This window comes from Cornus florida, unplaced genomic scaffold (assembly GCF_030987335.1).
Source record: "Cornus florida cultivar Cherokee Brave unplaced genomic scaffold, ASM3098733v1 CherokeeBrave_3.0.0_Hap2_Chr11, whole genome shotgun sequence".
In the NCBI taxonomy this organism is placed as follows: Eukaryota; Viridiplantae; Streptophyta; class Magnoliopsida; order Cornales; family Cornaceae; genus Cornus; species Cornus florida.
This window is the reverse complement of record NW_026775581.1, coordinates 88,489,034-88,505,810: the sequence shown is the minus strand read 5'-3', so window position 1 is coordinate 88,505,810 and position 16,777 is coordinate 88,489,034. Positions and strand designations below refer to the sequence as shown.

The 16,777-nt window shown below is 36.2% G+C and overlaps 3 protein-coding genes across 3 annotated transcripts; all 3 read left to right on the top strand.

Annotated features, from left to right (window-relative positions):
* The first annotated feature begins 497 nt into the window (after nt 1-497).
* Nucleotides 498-9,562, top strand: LOC132284213 (uncharacterized). The gene is made up of 4 exons (XM_059786298.1): nt 498-695; nt 2,161-8,395; nt 8,547-8,639; nt 9,269-9,562. Exon 2 carries the CDS (start codon nt 2,516-2,518, stop codon nt 3,401-3,403), a length of 888 nt encoding a protein of 295 aa, XP_059642281.1. The 5' UTR covers nt 498-695; nt 2,161-2,515; the 3' UTR covers nt 3,404-8,395; nt 8,547-8,639; nt 9,269-9,562.
* On the top strand, nt 7,839-8,720 carry LOC132281497 (ankyrin repeat-containing protein BDA1-like). Its single transcript, XM_059783196.1, has 3 exons — nt 7,839-8,028; nt 8,208-8,455; nt 8,547-8,720. Exons 1-3 carry the CDS (start codon nt 7,839-7,841, stop codon nt 8,718-8,720), a joined length of 612 nt encoding a protein of 203 aa, XP_059639179.1.
* Nucleotides 9,563-13,654: 4,092 nt separating the features above from the next.
* LOC132281496 (histone-lysine N-methyltransferase, H3 lysine-9 specific SUVH5-like) lies at nt 13,655-15,385 on the top strand. The gene has a single exon (XM_059783195.1). It carries the CDS (start codon nt 13,655-13,657, stop codon nt 15,383-15,385), a length of 1,731 nt encoding a protein of 576 aa, XP_059639178.1.
* Nucleotides 15,386-16,777: the final 1,392 nt, after the last annotated feature.

Here is a 16,777-nt window from a genome sequence, read left to right as displayed (position 1 = left end):
AAATAAGATCTTTTGTTGAAATATTTTTCTAAAAAATAATTATTTTGTTCGTACCTATGTATTCTATTCAAATTGTTTGAACTTAATTTGAGCTCAATTCTAGTAAAAAATAAAGTTTCGTTTTTTTTTTTTTTTTTTTTTTTGTAAAAAAAAGTTAAGTTTGAAAGCATCAAATTAATGCTTTAAAATTTGGATTTAAAATAAAAACGAAAATTAAAGTTTGCTTGAATTGAGATTGGGTTAGTAATTTCATACCTTAAATAGATTTGAACTGACTTTAAATCCGTGAAAATTGCACCCCAAAAAATTATTCACTTTGCACGAGCGAAGGGCGTGCTCTGATCTAACGGCGCCGCATTTAAATTCCTCTTAAACCACTCGACTTCCCATTCGCCTCACGTTGTAGAATTGATAATACACAGAAAACCAAGGGCATAACTGTAATATCAGAGCTTTCCCTTTCATTTGCAGTTGGTATGTAGTTCGCTTCGCTGTGACTGACTGACTGACTGTACTTCTACTAGTGAGCATTTCGATGACCTTCTCTCTCTAGAGCTCACACTTTGGTTGTGACAAAGCCCTTGCAGCAAGATATTCGACCATGAATCGCTAAGACATCCATTTCAGTCACTCTCTTCAGTCACTCGACTCACCGTTTAATATTCCTCTCAAGAAACAATTACAACTCACAAAAGGTGCGCACACTTTCATTTTTTTTAATTTTTTTTTTTTTTTTTAATGGATTCAAACCCTACTTTGTTGTTCTATAAACTCACTGTTTATGTTACTTTTATGCTTATAAGCTGCAAATTCTCTTTAATTTCTCTTTACTATGAGTTCTAGTTGCAAATCTTTAGATACTGAGTGCCAATCGGATTTATTTTTACGTTTTCTTTTGATTTTGTTCTTGTTTTAATTTTTCTCAGCAACCAAACGCTGAATTTTGTTTTTTGGGTATTGAAAATGCTGTATTCACACCATAGTATGTTTTGATTTCATTGAATGTATTCACACCATAGTACGTGAAAAAGTAATTAAGAGAAAGAAAGGGACAAAAAGCTACTCTTGAAGATGTCAATTTGTAACAACCCTGCTGAGCTCCATTATAAGAACAACATACTCTTGTTGCATCTTAATTAAGTGAGCACTTTTATAATCATTCCCAACTCTGTGTTGCTATTAGTTACAGTTGATTATGCTGATGATTTCAAGATATATCCCGTTTTCTTTTTGTTTGCTTTGAGTTGATTTATTTTGGTGGGATTAGGGTTACGAACACACCGGATGTTTGAGGGAGGATGTGGCTGATTTGGTGGTCGGATTCATTTTGACAAAGTTTAGGTATTTTTGCTTATGGTTTGGTTAATTATGCTCGTTTGGTTGCTTAGAAAGTGTGTGAGTGACGTAAAGAATTGAGCATTTGAGTCTGTTTTTTGTTTGGCACTGATGAAATGAGAGCCTTCACTCAACTGACTGCTATTTATTTTGAATAATTGCACTTTTATCCTTTTCCCGGAAATCTTACAGATAATAAGAGTCACAACTTCATTTTTCAGTCATTTCCTCTGAATGTTCAACAATCAAACAGAAGGTAGTAGTGATTTCAATTTTGCTTTACACTGGATATGCTTGGTTTGTCTGTAGTGTATCTATCCATCCATCTATCTAGTTTTTGTGAATCAGTGGCAGAGCAGTTAAAAATTTAGTGAAATTATCCTTTTCTGGTAATTAGTGTATTTTTATCTCTCAAGTTGAAAAGATGGATTTGATGAAGTACATGAATGTGAATAATTATTCGTCGAGGGTAATGACTAATGGGTTGAGAAAATCTTTAGGAGAAAAAAACTGGCAAGACTTTTCTTGTGCAGTTTTGAATGTCTGTGTTTTCACTTCTTGGGTTTCAAGAAACAATTACAACTTAGAACTCACATAAGGTAAACACTTTCATTTTTTTCATTTTAATGGATTCAAAGCCTACTTTGTTTTTCTATAATTTCACTGTTTATGCTACTTTTTATGCTTATTAGCTGCAAATTCTCTTAAATAAGTTAAATGTCTCTTTAATCTGAGGTTTACTTGCAATTCTTTAGATTCTGAGAGCTAATTTGATTTATTTTTACGTTTTCTTTTTTATTTTGTTCTTGTTTTAATTTTTCTCAGCAACCAAACGGTGAATTTTGTTGTTGGGTGTATTGAGAATGGTAGTCCATCCAATGGAAATTTGACAAAGCGGCCTTTGGAAAACAGCTATTGCTCGTCTTCTGGTGTTTTGCAGTTCAAGTATAAGCCCCAGAATGTTTCATGTATCCGTGATTATCCTCCGGGGTGTGGGCGTAAAGCTCTGCAGATTCATTTGAGGCAAAAGGAAAATGTGGTGGCATTGGGTGGTGATAAGGAGAATTTGGTGGATGATGAAAGGAGGACTGAAGTTGTAGTGGCTGATTGTATTGGAACTCCTGAATTTCGGGTTGAATTCCAGTCTCTTGAAGTGCTGAAATGTCGAATTCGGCCAGAAATGGCTGAATCATCAGGTGGTTTGGTGGCGAAGGTGCTGGATATGCCCAGAATGGTCAGTGAGGATGTGAAAATTTCAACAAATATGGAGGTATTGGAAGTTGGGTTGCGGAAAGATTTAGAGAGTCTTGCACCGGAATTGGTGGAGTCGTTGCTTGAGGTGGAGGTTCAGGCCCTGATGAAGACAGAAGATGCATTAGAAAACGAAATTGTGTCGGTGGCTAGTGCAAAAAAGTTTTCACAGCAGTGGTCTGTTGGTGATGCCAATGTCCCGCAGGAGATTGCCCTGAAGAAAAATTATCCACGAAGAAGAGTTTCGGTAACCCGTGATTACCCTCCATTTTGTGGAAGGAATGCTCCATGCCCAACTGAGGAAGAGCACCAGAGGGTTGTTTTGAGAAACACGAGTTTTGGTGGCACGGAGAGGGCTGGTGCAAAAGGCAGGTCATTGAGGGAGACAGGGGGCGCTGCAAGGGCTAGTGCCTTAGAATCGGAAAGGAATGTTCGAGATGGGAATGCTCAGAAGAATGAATTGAGAGGGACTGTGCCTGAGCCAAGAAACAATTCCCGGGCAGGAATTAAAAAGGTATCTGTGGATGTAAGAGATTTGTTGGGGAAAGTGCCTAAGGAGATTATGGTTCACTCACATGGAAGAAGTCCGAAGCGAATGCTTTCGGGTGGTCATGTTGGTTTGGGATGTGGAGTGGACAGGGTGATTGGGCAAGGTCTGATGGCTTCACCAAATTGTCTGTGGAAGCAGGGGAAAGGGGCTTCAAAAACTAGCCGAGTTGGTGGTATGAGCCGAAGCAAATTAAAGAAGCAAGATTTCACTGGGCAAGGGAATTCTAGAACTGTTGTCAGGAAAAATAATTATTATGCAGATTATTGAAGAGGAAATTTATCGAAGGGGAAATCAACGTTTTCTGGGAAGGCAGCTTATGGAGGCATAGGTGCACTACCTGTCTGGGATGATGAGGAATATTGTGTTGTTCATGATGATGAGAAGTGTAACGCTTCTCACCAATTTCAACGACTGCATGATTTGGACATACATCTGCCCCCCTGTTATGGTCCATATAGTTCAAATAGTGGTGATGCCTGATGGAAAGTGTTGAAAATGCTTTGTTGGTTCCAAACTAATTGTAGGAGGCTCTTAGAAACCGAAGAAGCAAAGTTGAGGCAGAGCAAAAGGATTGATCTTCAAGCGATAAAGAATATTAAGAAAAAAGGAATAAAATTTAACACTGGAAAACAAATACTGGGAGCAGTTCCAGGACTTGAGGTGGGCGATGAGTTCCAGTACAGGGTGGAGCTTGCTCTTATTGGCTTGCATCGCCCGAACCAGGGTGGTATAGATTACATGACATATGGCGGAGAGATCATTGCAACTAGTATTGTTGCTTCAGGGGGTTATGATGATGATTTGGACAATGCTGATGTCTTAATATACTCTGGACAAGGAGGAAAACCAGTAGGTCGCGATAAGCAACCTGAAGACCAGAAACTTGTAAGAGGAAACTTAGCTTTGAAGAACAGTATATCAGCAAAGAATCATATGTGAGTGATCCGTGGATCCAGAGAGACAAAGGCCTCTGCCTCATCAGATGCAAGAGCTAAGATAGTTATGACATACACTTATGATGGCCTGTACATTGTAAAGAGTTACTGGCAGGAACCATGACCACATGGTAAGCTGGTTTTTAAGTTTGAGTTGATGAGAATTCTAGGGCAACCAGGCAACCAGGCAACCAGAGCTTGCTTGGAGTAAAAAATGTTGAGATGAAGAGATGCTATTGTGGTAAATCAGATTCGTGATTCCAGTGGAAATATCAAGATGAAGAGATTCTATGGTGGTTCAACAGTGAGTGTAATAGATGAAGTTTAGTCTCTCTATGAACAGGGATCCTTTGTTTCTCAATTTGAGTTTCTTTCTCAATACTTTACATCACCTTTACATGCTTCTGCATTGCAGTACTTCATCTATTGTTTACTCTGTGTTATATGTTACAATACATGTATGTCATTTAGTGTTTTAATAGCTAAAAAAAAAAAAAAATGCAAGTGCAGCACTAACAGTCACATATTTTATCATCAACAGAATCATACACAGATGAAAGCACATTTTTCAAGCTTTCTAGTAAGTCACACCTTCTTTGTCCCAACTGGGACTTAAATCCTCAACCTTCTCTTTAAAAGGTGGCGGAGATACACTTGGGATAAAATATTAATAGACAAAATTTATATGCAATATTATTCATCTCTCTATGCATGTTAATATGTAATTGAGCTGTGCTTGATTAATAGGTCTTGCACCTCCAAATTTTAAATCTGTGGAAATTTTGTTCTTTTGATAGTGATTGAAGTACTGCCATGGGGCTGCAACTTTGTAGTTAGCCATTGCTGTTGGCAGGATTGCCCAGTGTCACTGGCCTTCCATTGATTTTGTGCTGCTGCTTCTATTCATGTTCCCTCTCTTACTATTGCTGATATTGTAAGTAGCAGTAGCCATTAACTTTGATGTTGATTGTAGCTTACGACCACTTTTTTCGGTGCCCTTGATGTCTTCTATTTCGTCGAGGTTGCTTTAAACCAGAAAGGATCTGCTTATTGGCGATGTTAATTAGTCAGGTGGCCGCTTCAGAAACTTCTGGAAAGCCAGCCATGGTTGCTGCCAAGTGCATTGCGGTTGCTTTCTACAGCTGGCACTTTTTTTTCTCAATTGCGTAGGGTTGAGGTAGTGCTTAAGTGGATACCATGGGCAAATGTTTGGACTTGGGACATTGGAGCTGTCAAGATGGTTAGACAATTGATGAGTCAACTGATTCACGGACCGGATGAACCAAATTGTGGAGCGCATCTGGGAGAACCAAAGGCCATAAAATTGAGGTTTGGGATTGGAATTGAGACCCTTTTGGGTGCATAATCCAAATTATGAATGGTCCAGCTCAGTAAAAAGGATAGACGATGTCTCTTCTATCTGGGTACTTCCATTTTCCTTGCCTCAGTTTTGATGCTTGGGTCTCTTTAAAGATGAAAAGAAGCTGAAATTTGAACAGCCCTTTTTTACTAGAGAAGCTATTTTTCTTCGAACTGTCAATCCCCTGATAGAATAAGACACAGCTTCAACTTATGGTTTCCATTTTCCATTGAGCCTCTTAACTACGCCAGGTACGCTCTCCCTCTCGAAAATTTGTCCACATTTAATTTATTTTTCCCTTGGCAAGAAACACACTCACTTGCCCCTATGGGACTTGAACTCTCGACCTTCTACTTTGAAAGGTGAGGAAATACCACTAGGCTATAGCCTTAATTTGGTGAGGAGTTACTTTCTGAAAATGTAAATAGTTATGTCAATTTTCAATCTTTCTCTTCCAACACTCCATATAAGCATGATGTAGGCTATATAAGTCCATTTATTTATCTTATTAAGCGAGCCTCACATAGCGGATTACATTTTATTGACTATGTACATAGTTGGCTCATGGCTGTAGCTGTTGGAGCTTTTCTCTTCTCATGATCATAGAATAACTTTACTATGATGTACTAAAACGTTTCAGTTTCTTCTTGCTCCTCCAAATCCAAACTTCTAGGATACGTTTTTGTAAAACACTATCTTTGTCTATTGTAAGTGAGTTGTCTTTAAATTATTGGATATACGTATCTCAAAGGTATTCAATCACTTACAAGTTACAATCTCTGTGTTTTGTTTATGTTCTCTTGTTCTTTAACATTTGTTGACTTAACTTATGGGGGGAGTGTCTTGGACTGATATCACAGTGTCCTCTTTCTCTTTAGTAGGGTAAGTACTTGCATACAAAATTGTGAAAGTTCTGTGCTATGTCTTTCTAGAATGATGATGAAAGAATTGATTTTAATGTGCTTCAAGATAATTAAGTTGACTGTTTTAAATTAATTTATCTAACAAAATTAAAATCTTGATCCAAATAATTCTTTCCATGAAGAAAAGAACTATCTTTCTCACTGTAGAATTAAAAGCAATGAACAGTCAAATTTCCACATAGCATAACAATCTAAATTAAATTAATTTCAATTAATAAATCAGGACACGAGTTTCTTATTAGCTTTTTTTAAAGTGGGAAGCATCTTCTGCGCAAGCCACAAGGTGTAAGAACTTGATGAATCACACAAAGCAGGCTGATATGATTGAATAGTAAATGGATAGGTATTATTGAAAGTGAGAGGATCCATTCTTGAAGAGGCTTAAGTCAAAATTGCGATTCTAATTATATTAATTAGTTGTTTCTTCTTCTTATTATTATTATTATTTTTAAAAAAAAAAAAAAAATTAAATTCCTTCACATTCGTTGTTGATCCATTTCCTTAACCTTGATATCCTCTTTCAAGTTTTCTAAAAGATTTTACACGTATGTTATATATACAATTCTCTCCCCTGCTCTCATGTGAATTTTTAAGTATTTACCTCAATTGCCTTATAATAAGGTACGCATGAAAGAATTCCTTCAAATTTTCATTTTCATGCGAGGCCTTAGATGATCACCTTAATGTCAAACCACCTTATCTACAGAGGCCTTCTACATAAGCAAAGGAAGATTCTTGGAAGCTGCAAGAGAGTTGGAAGTGCAAGCTTCAAAAGAAATTAATAATGGAAAGGAGAGTGATACATCCACGAAGTCAAAAGAGGGAGAAAAACAGATGATGGTGTGGATTCTTGCTGTTGTAATTTGATTTGTTTGAGTTTTAGTTGTCAATGTCATGAAGCTGGGTTGTGTTATGAAATCCATTTAATAGTAGAAGTGGTAACCGTAGCAAGCAATTCAATGTTTTTATTTTTGTTTTTTGGTGAAAAATGTTGTCTGGATAGAGTGAGAAAAAGTAAGTTCCTGAAGAGAGGAGAAAAAGAGAGAGAAAGGGACAGAGAGTCTAGAAGAAGAGTAAAAAAACAACAGAGAGTCTAGAAGAAGAGTAAAAAAAGCATCTTTTTTTAAATCTGAAGACCAAATGATAAAATTTCATAGGTTGATTCTTGACCAACATACTTCTTATGTTATATTGCGTGTAATTTTTCAAATAGAACCCTTCATCTCACTTCTACCATCCCCAATTATTGCTGTTAGTTACAATTTGATTATTTTGATGATTTGAAGATATATCCAATTTTCCTCTTGTTTTCTTTTGACTTATTTTGCTACATTATCCCTAGGTTTTTTACCATTGACTGCCAATTCTATTTATAATGGGTGTTACGTAGCTTTAACTTTTTCACTCCCATTTCCATTAGAATCTCCAACGTAAGATTATCAGGGGATGATATAAATTTAGCTGCTTAACTGTACAATCTAAGGATGGAGCAGAGGTTGAAGAATGCTGCCGAAGAGGGAAATATTGATGCGCTGTACGCACTATTTCAGGAGAATAAATACATATTGCAGGACATTGATCAGATCCCATTTGTTCATACTCCTCTACATATAGCAGCATCTGCTGGCTGTACCCATTTTGCTGTTGAAATGATTAGCTTAAAACCATCATTTGGTAGGAAGTTTTAATCCCTTTGCATTTAGCACTCGAAATGGGCATACCGAGCATACCGAGACTGTGATAAGGCTCATAAAATTAAATGGCGAGCTTATCCACGTCCAAGGGAAGGAGAGGATCACTCCTTTGCATCATGTAGCTGAAATAAATGGTTACAATCTATTGTGCTTGCCTAGCATCGGTCAAGGTTTTGACAGTTCGAGGAGAGACTGTAGTGTATATTGCCACAAGAAATGGAAGCTTCCAAGCATTTAAAGTAATTTTGGGATGGCTTCATAAATTCTACATTCAAGAGTTGCTAAACTGGAAGGACAAGGATGGCAACACAGAGATGCATATTGCAGTGTCCGCTAACCAACTTCTGGTACTCTCTCTTGCTCCATTTTGCCTGCGTGCAGCAGTATATCTGCAGTTTCTGTTGATGGTTCTAAGGATACAAGCCATTACTTTTGCTTTATTTTAATGCCATTTGTAATTAATTGTTTCTGAATTAATGTGAATTCTCCATTTCTCAGGTGGTGGAGTTGTTAATCAATAATAAAGCGGACAAAGTTGCAACGAATTGGGAGGGCAAAACGGCACTTGATTCATCTGAACCAAATGAAGAGGTCAGAAACATTTTAGTCCGCGCAGGAGCTTCAAAAGCGTCATTCCCTCCTAAATTAACAAAAGTCTGGCACATTTTATGAGTTCTGTTAAATTTATGAAAATTTGTTGTGGCATGCTCCTACTATGCATAAAGGTTTGTCAAGTGAAATGCACAATGCGCAACTGGTTGTAGCTGTGCTTATTGCAACTGCTATCTATAAAATTGTACCCAAACCCCCCCGCCGCACCCCCTCCCCCCCTTCTCTCTCTGCCATTAACGGTACAGCCATAGATCATTCTGCTATCATTGGTACTGACATCAACAGTACTGCCATGGACCGTGCTGGGATGGTAGTTATGTCCAAATATGAATTCGATACTATAAATATTTTCAACTCAACTGCATTTTCTGTCGCAGTTGGAGTGACTTATCTTGCCCTCACACGCACATCATCATTATACTATTGGGGCATTCTCTAATTTTCCTGGCCATTAGTTATTTAAAAAATAATGTCATCAATAGAACAATATGAATTTTCTTTTCTCTATCACATTCGACGCGTATTTATTTTTCGCATTGATTGTTTCAGTGAGGAATTTGATTCATTAATGGCGAAAGAAGAATCTTTAATAGTGTGCCGCTCTGCAGGTTTAATCCTCTCACCATGTTGAGATGAGGCGCCAATTGGTTGGTTGGTTGGTGAAACATCGACCGAGTGGGTGGAGACAGCAGATGACGAGCACAGCACCAACATTAGAGTATGTGGACTAGCTTGGACTGCCCCCAAAGACCGAGCCGTGTGTTCTTGTGATTTACTATTCCACTTTTACCTTAGTGTGTTATTGTAATATACAATATATATCTATCAAATAATTTTGTAAGTTGAATGTACGACTTTAGTGTAAACCTTACTAGTTCTATTTTTGAGTTTCTTCTTTCTTCGGTCTTGAGACTATATCTACCCTGTTAAACCAAATGACATTCTCTTGATATGTTAGTGTTCAGACATATCAGGGTTCCAAATTCTGTTAAACAGTGTATTATCTAGTGACTCATCATGTAACGATTCTTACCCTATTCAGACCCAATATTATCCGCCTTTGGATCCCTTTGATTAGAGAGTTCACAGGGAAGCCAAAAACGGATAATATTGTGTTTGGACAGGGTGAGAATTATTACAAATAGTATCAGAGCTCGATCCAGCCGGAAGTGTGGCCCGGGACGTTGGCCCCAAAGGGGGTGATTGTAACGACCCTCACCCTAGTCATGAAACTATCTGCAATTGTGGGAATTTTGCGGGTGGGTGTGTGTGAGTGTGCGCAGGTGGCATCAGTAGTCTACCACACTCGGCGAACTACAGGTGCATAATCCCACATCGCCTGAGTGTGGATGGGGTAAATACTACATGTAAATTCAACACCCTTCTATGACGCAATACGTTTTAAAGCCGTGAACCCATCAGAACTCCGAGTTAAGCGTGCTTAACCTGGAGTAGTACCATGATATGTAACGGTATCGAACTCTTAATTAAGAATAAATTTTAACAACCACCGTGTAAAAAAATACTCTACGTGAAATATTCTATTTTAACACAAGGTGTTTTCATTTTCTTTTCTTGTCTTATTTAATCGGTTAAGTCTTTCTTCTTTTAAAATACTATAGATTCACTTTTAAAAAAAAAAAAAAAAAAAATTTAGGTTCACAATGAAAATATTTTGTTGCCTTGCAGTTGTCAAATTCTATGTCTTATTAAAGTTGTTCGATAATAAATTAGCTCTAATGACTAAACTCCTCACAAGCACATGTGACTAATGACCCATAGTTACAAAATTGGCAGCACAATTTAACAGAAACAATATATAGATATTAATGGACATTGAATGGAATTTTTTCGAAGCTTCTTGGAAGCTACTGGAGCAGAGTGAAGTTCAGAAAGATCATTAAATGTATTCACACCATGTGAAAAAGTTACTAAAAGAAAGAAAGGGACAAAAAGTTACTTAATTTAGAAGAAGAGTACAAAAGCTTATTTCTTTTTCTAGATGTTAAGACCAAATAGTGAAATTTCTGTTTAAATTTAGTTGTTTGATTCTTCAATAACTTACTTTTTATGTTATCTTGCATGTGAATGATGGACCGTTACATATTTGGCAACACAATTTTATAGGAAGAAATAATTATTTTTTTACTTTTTTTGAAATTTCATAAAAATTACCGAAACAGAGTAAAATTCAAAGATCATTGAATGTATTCATATCATAGTATGCGAAAAAATAATTAAGATGAATAAAGGTAGAAGAAGAGTGAAAATAACTTCTCTCTTTTTTCTTTTTCTAAATCCGAAACATCAAATGGTAAAATTTTCTTTAGCGTTGCTTAATTTTCTTTAGATTCACTTTTCAAAAAAAAAAAATTTAGGTGCACAATGAAAATAATTTGTTGCCTTGCAGTTGTCAAATTCTATGTCTTATTAAAGTTGTTCGATAATAAATTAGCTCTAATGACAAAACTCCTCACAAGCACATGTGACTAATGGCCCATAGTTACAAAATTGGCAGCACAATTTAACAGAAACAATATAAAGCGATTAATGGGCATTGAATGGAATTTTTTCGAAGCTTCTTGGAAGCTACTGGAGCAGAGTGACCATTAAATGTATTCACACCATGTGAAAAAGTTACTAAAAGAAAGAAAGGGACAAAAAGAAAGTTAATTTAGAAGAGTACAAAAGCTTATTTCTTTTTTTAGATGTGAAGACCAAATAGTGAAATTTTTGTTTAAATTTCGTTGTTTGATTCTTCAATAACTTACATTTTATGTGAATGATGGACCGTTATAAATTTTGTTACACAATTTCACAGGAAGAAATAATTTTTTTTTTACCTTTTTTTAAGACTTCGTAAAAGTTACCGAAGCAGAGCGAAATTCAAAGACCATTGAATGTATTCATATCATAGTATGTGAAAAAATAATTAAGATAAATAAAGGTAGAAGAAGAGTAAAAATAACTCCTCTCTGTTTTTCTTTTTCTAAATCCGAAACATCAAATGGTAAAATTTTCTTTAGCGGTGCTTAATTGGTTGATTCTTCAATACTGACTTATTTCTTAAGAGAAATTGGTGGACTCTAGTGTTGGTTTTCATTATCAGCTACGTCATTGAATGTATTCACACCATATTATGTGAAAAAGTACGTGCATGAAAATTTATAAAAAAAAAAAAAAAGAAAAGAAAAAGACGGACAAAAAGCTAGTCTAAAAGGTAAACAAGTTTTTTTTTTCTTTTTTCTAAACGGGAAGATCAAATATTAAATTTCTTTAGTTGAATTTTGACCGAACTACTTCTTATGTTATCTTGAATGTGATTGTACAAATAAGATTTTTGATGAATTTGTTTTAAAACTAAAATTATTTTGTAATAGTACACACTATATTTTCTATCATAGAATTGTAATGTAATTATTAATGCTTAATTTGAGGCTGTGCTTATGTGTAATTGATGGTATAATTTTTTAATAATCATTACTGATTTTCAAACTTTATTTGATGAGATTTAATGCTAATCATTTATTGTTATACAAGGATTTAAAAATTTCACTGAATCTTATTATAAAAATATTTAACTTATTCAAAATTAAGTGTCAAATTAAATTAGCAAACAAACATCTAGTGCATAAATGTAGCACTTTTAATGTATAAATTATTAAAAATGAAAGTTCATACTATTTTATATGTATTTTCTTCACAGTTTCACAATGTCACAAGTTTATAGTTTCATTAGAAAAATGTTTCCAGAGTCTCTTTTAATTCAGCTGCTGTAGTAGGATGCTCACAGTGAGACGGCAAGAGATTATTTATCATCACATGATCTAAACGGCGTCGCTTTTAAATTCCTAGAAATTCTAGAATACCACACCTGACTTTCCCATTCGCGCCAAGTAGTAGAGTTGATAATCCACTAAAAAAACAAGGGTATAACTGTAATATCAGTGCATCCTATTTCCTTTGCCGCTAATGGTAAGTTCATTTCACATTGACCATTTCCTTCCAGACTTGCTCACTCCCTCTCTGTGTGTTGAATTTTCGAAGTTGACAACAACCACCATTATCTCTCCATCTCTACATATAAATCTATATTTATATATCTCTATATATTTATCATGCATCACAGAGAGAGAGCCAGTCTCTATATAGTTTGTAGTCTCCCTTTCTTCTTCTTTGTTGAGCCTTCACAGATTTGACCTGGTTTCAAACAGATCGAAGGAGCTTGCTCTCCATCTAGAAATTAAAGGTACAGAAGAATTCAATCTTTTTTTTCACTTTCTATTTTTGGATTATTTTCTGTTCAATTACTGAAACCTTGTTTGTTTAAACAGTGATTATTAGCACCAAACAAATATATACTTATGTGGCGTTTGGAAAACCCAGTAGGTGTTTTAGATTTAGGATTGGAACTAAATTTTTTTTAATTTTAAATTCAAGATATTCAATACTTTAAATCATAGCATTAACACACTTCTCTACATTACACAATGAGAGTTGAAGAATGGAGATAATCTGAATGGGTTGTTGGCCTAGTGGTATAACTCTCTATCCTCAAAAGAAGAGGAGAGGAGTTCGAGGCGGAGCGTGAGCAAGGGTGTGTGTGTGTGTGTTTTACCATTTGTGAAAAAAACAAAAGAAAAATGAAAAAAGAAAACCTAGTTGTTGGGATTAATAAATAGTATTATTAATTTTCACAAATTGGTCGATTATCCTTAAAATTTGGATCTACTTCTTTGAACTTTCAGTTCTTCTAAAAAAAAAAAAGGAAATTCAAACCCCACTTTGTTTTTCTATAAACACATTATTTATGTTACATTTTATGCTTATAAGCTGCAAATTCTCTTAAATTTCTATTTACTCTTGAGTTTTAGTTGCAAATCTTTAGATTCTGAGTGCTAATCTGATTTATTTTTACCTTTTCTTTTGATTTTGTTCTTGTTTTAATTTTTCTCAGCAACCAAACAGTGAATTTTGTTGTTGGGGTATTGAGAATGAAGATTTTGTTGAATGGCGGTCTATCTGATGGGAATTCCAGAAAGCGGACTTTGGAAAACGGCTATTCTTCGTCTTCTATTGTTTCGGAGTTCAAGTATAAGCCCCGGAAGGTTTCGTGTGTTCGTGATTATCCTCCGGGGTGTGGGCCAAATGCTCCACCGATTCACTTGAGGCAAAAGGAAAATGTGGTGGATGATGAAAGGAGAACTGAAGTTGTAGTGGATTGTGTTGGAACAGCTGAGGTTCGGGTTGAATTCCAGTCTCATGAAGTGCTGAAAATTCGAATTCGGCGAGAAATGGCTGAATCATCGGGTGGTTTGGTGGGGAAGGCGGTGGACATGTCCGGGATGGTCAGTGAGGATGAAAACATTTCAACAAAAAATTATCCTGAAAGAAGAGTTTCGGTTACCCGTGATTACCCTCCATTTTGTGGAAGGAATGCTCCATGCCCAACTGAGGAAGAGCGGCAGAGGGTTATATTGAGAAACAAGAGTGTTGGTGGCACAGAGAGGGCTGGTGCAAAAGGCGGGTCAATGAGGGAGACAGTGGTGGCTGCGAGGGCTAGTACGGTGGTAGAATCAAAAAGGAATGTTGGAGATGGGAATGCTCAGACGAATGAATCCAGAGGAACTGTGCCCGAGCCAAGAAACAAGTCCCAGACAGTAATTATAAAGGATTCCGAGGATGCAAGAGATTCATTGGGGAAAATGCCGAAGGAGATAATGGTTCACTCACACTCATGTGGGGTGGACAGGATGAGAGGGCAAGGTCTCATGGCTTCACCATATGGTCAGCGGAAGCAGAGGAAAAGGGCTTCAAAAACTATCCCAGATGGAAAAATAAAATTAAAGAAGCAGGATTTCACCCGGCAAGAGAAGTCAATGTCTGCTGGGAAGGCAGCTTTTAGAGGCATAGGTGCACCACCTGTCTGGGATGAGGAAGATTCTGTTCTTCATGATGATGTGCAGCGTAACCATTCTCACCAATTTCGACGACTGAATGAATTTGATGCACGTCTGCCCCACTGTTATGGTCCAAATAGTTCAAATCATGGGGATGCCCGATACAAAGTGAGGGAAATGCTACGTTTGTTCCAAACTACTTGTTGGAATGTCTTACAAAGGGAAGAAGCAAAGTTGAGGCAGAGCAAAAGGATTGATCTTGAAGCGATAAAGATTTTAAAGGAAAAACAAAAAGGATTTAACACTGGTAAACAAATACTAGGAGCAGTTCCAGGAGTTAGGGTAGGCGACGAGTTCCAGTACAGGGTGGAGCTAGTTCTTATCGGCATGCATAGACGGTACCAGGATGGTATAGATTACATGACATATGGTGGACAGATCATTGCAACTAGTATTGTTGCTTCAGGGGGTTATGATGATGATCTAGACAATGCTGATGTCTTGATATACTCTGGACAAGGAGGAAAACCAGTAGGCCGCGATAAGCTACCGGAAGACCAGAAACTTGTAAAAGGAAACTTGGCTTTGAAGAACAGTATATCGGTGAAGAATCCCGTGAGAGTGATCCGTGGATCGAGAGAGACAAAGGCCTCTTCCTCATCAGATGCAAGAGCTAAGATGGTTATGACATACACTTATGATGGCCTGTACAATGTAAAGAGGTACTGGCAGGAACCAGGACCGCATGGTAAGCTGGTTTATAAGTTCAAGTTGACAAGAATTCCAGGCCAACCAGGCAACCAGAGGTTGCTTGGAAGGAAGTGAAAAATGAAGAGATGAAGAGATGAGCCGGCATGCACCAACATGGGATATATCATCTTTAGAACAATATGAGAGGTGGTGAATAAATTATGAGCCGTGTTTGCTTTACTTTCAGTTCAAGTGTTCTTGTGATCGATTTACTTTTCTAGTTTTCTTTTAGCTTTGTGTGTTGTTGTAATATATCTATCAAATAATTTTGTAAGTTGAATGTAAAGTTTAGCCTAAACCTCGTTCTATTTCGGAGTTTCTTTCATTCTTCTTGAGACTATATAATGGCATACTCTTCATATACAAGTGTTAAGATACAGCCTAGGCTCAAACGAATCCCGATCCTCTCTTGTTTTATTTCATCTCATGTCACGTTCTGTGTCATTACATCGCTTATGCAATAACTCACATTACTTATGCAATAATTTGGCTTAGGATTCCCTCCATAGGAGGGGATCCAGATTCGGCCCAAACCCGATTTGGGGCTCACCAACCGGCTAGCCTGACCAAGTACTGGTGTTAGACAATGTATTATCTAGTGGCTCATCACTTCACAAACTGATGTTTGATACTTGAACTTAAAAATTATAAGGATATTATGTTAGCTCAAGGATTTATTAATAAATGAAATCTAACCGGCTAGCCTGACCAAGTACTGGTGTTAGAAAATGTATTATCTAGTGGCTCATCACTTCACAAACTGATGTTTGATACTTGAACTTAAAAATTATAAGGATATTATGTTAGCTCAAGGATTTATTAATAAATGAAATCTTTTGGATAAGAGATTTTAATTAAGAATCAGTTTTAATACCAGTCAGTCAAATAAAATGAGGAAAGTATTCTGTGTCAAACTTTCTATTTTAACAAAGACTCATTTTCATTTTCTTTTCTTCTTTCAACATACTATAAATATCATGTCTCAAAAGCAAAAACAAAAACAAAATTAGATGCAAAAAAAAAAAAAAAAATTTATTGCCCAAAACCATTGAAGACACAACCAATTGTCAAATTCTATATCCAATTAAAGTTGTTGGCTACGTTTTCTTCTTTGTCTAATTAATGCCTTGCACATGATCTTTACAGGTCACAAATGAGTTTTCTTTAAAAGATTTTAATTTACAAAAATGCCATTGTTGAGTGTTTTTGATTGGTTGACCCTAGACTCCTCTTTATCATTTTAGTGATGATTATTGGAATTGGTTTTTGAAGAAATTATAATGAGAGAGTTCTCACTTAGGAAACCAAGTCATTTTTTATTGTCGACCAGAAGTGCTCTGAATTTTTAACATTTTAGGTGAACACAACATAAAAATATTTAAAAGATGTCTTTCTGTTTTTGTAATTATATATAATTTTTTTAGAACAATGAGATTTAATACAATTCAAATATTTATGAATTAATTT

Excerpts from the sequence above, each read along its gene's own strand:
- LOC132284213 (XM_059786298.1), top strand. The coding sequence starts at position 2,516 with ATGGCTGAATCATCAGGTGGTTTGGTGGCGAAGGTGCTGGATATGCCC.
- LOC132281497 (XM_059783196.1), top strand. The coding sequence starts at position 7,839 with ATGGAGCAGAGGTTGAAGAATGCTGCCGAAGAGGGAAATATTGATGCG. Across the intron at positions 8,029-8,207 it reads TAGCTTAAAACCATCATTTG|CATCGGTCAAGGTTTTGACA; the intron begins GTAGGAAGTTTT and ends GTGCTTGCCTAG. Across the intron at positions 8,456-8,546 it reads ATCTGCAGTTTCTGTTGATG|GTGGTGGAGTTGTTAATCAA; the intron begins GTTCTAAGGATA and ends TCCATTTCTCAG.
- LOC132281496 (XM_059783195.1), top strand. The coding sequence starts at position 13,655 with ATGAAGATTTTGTTGAATGGCGGTCTATCTGATGGGAATTCCAGAAAG.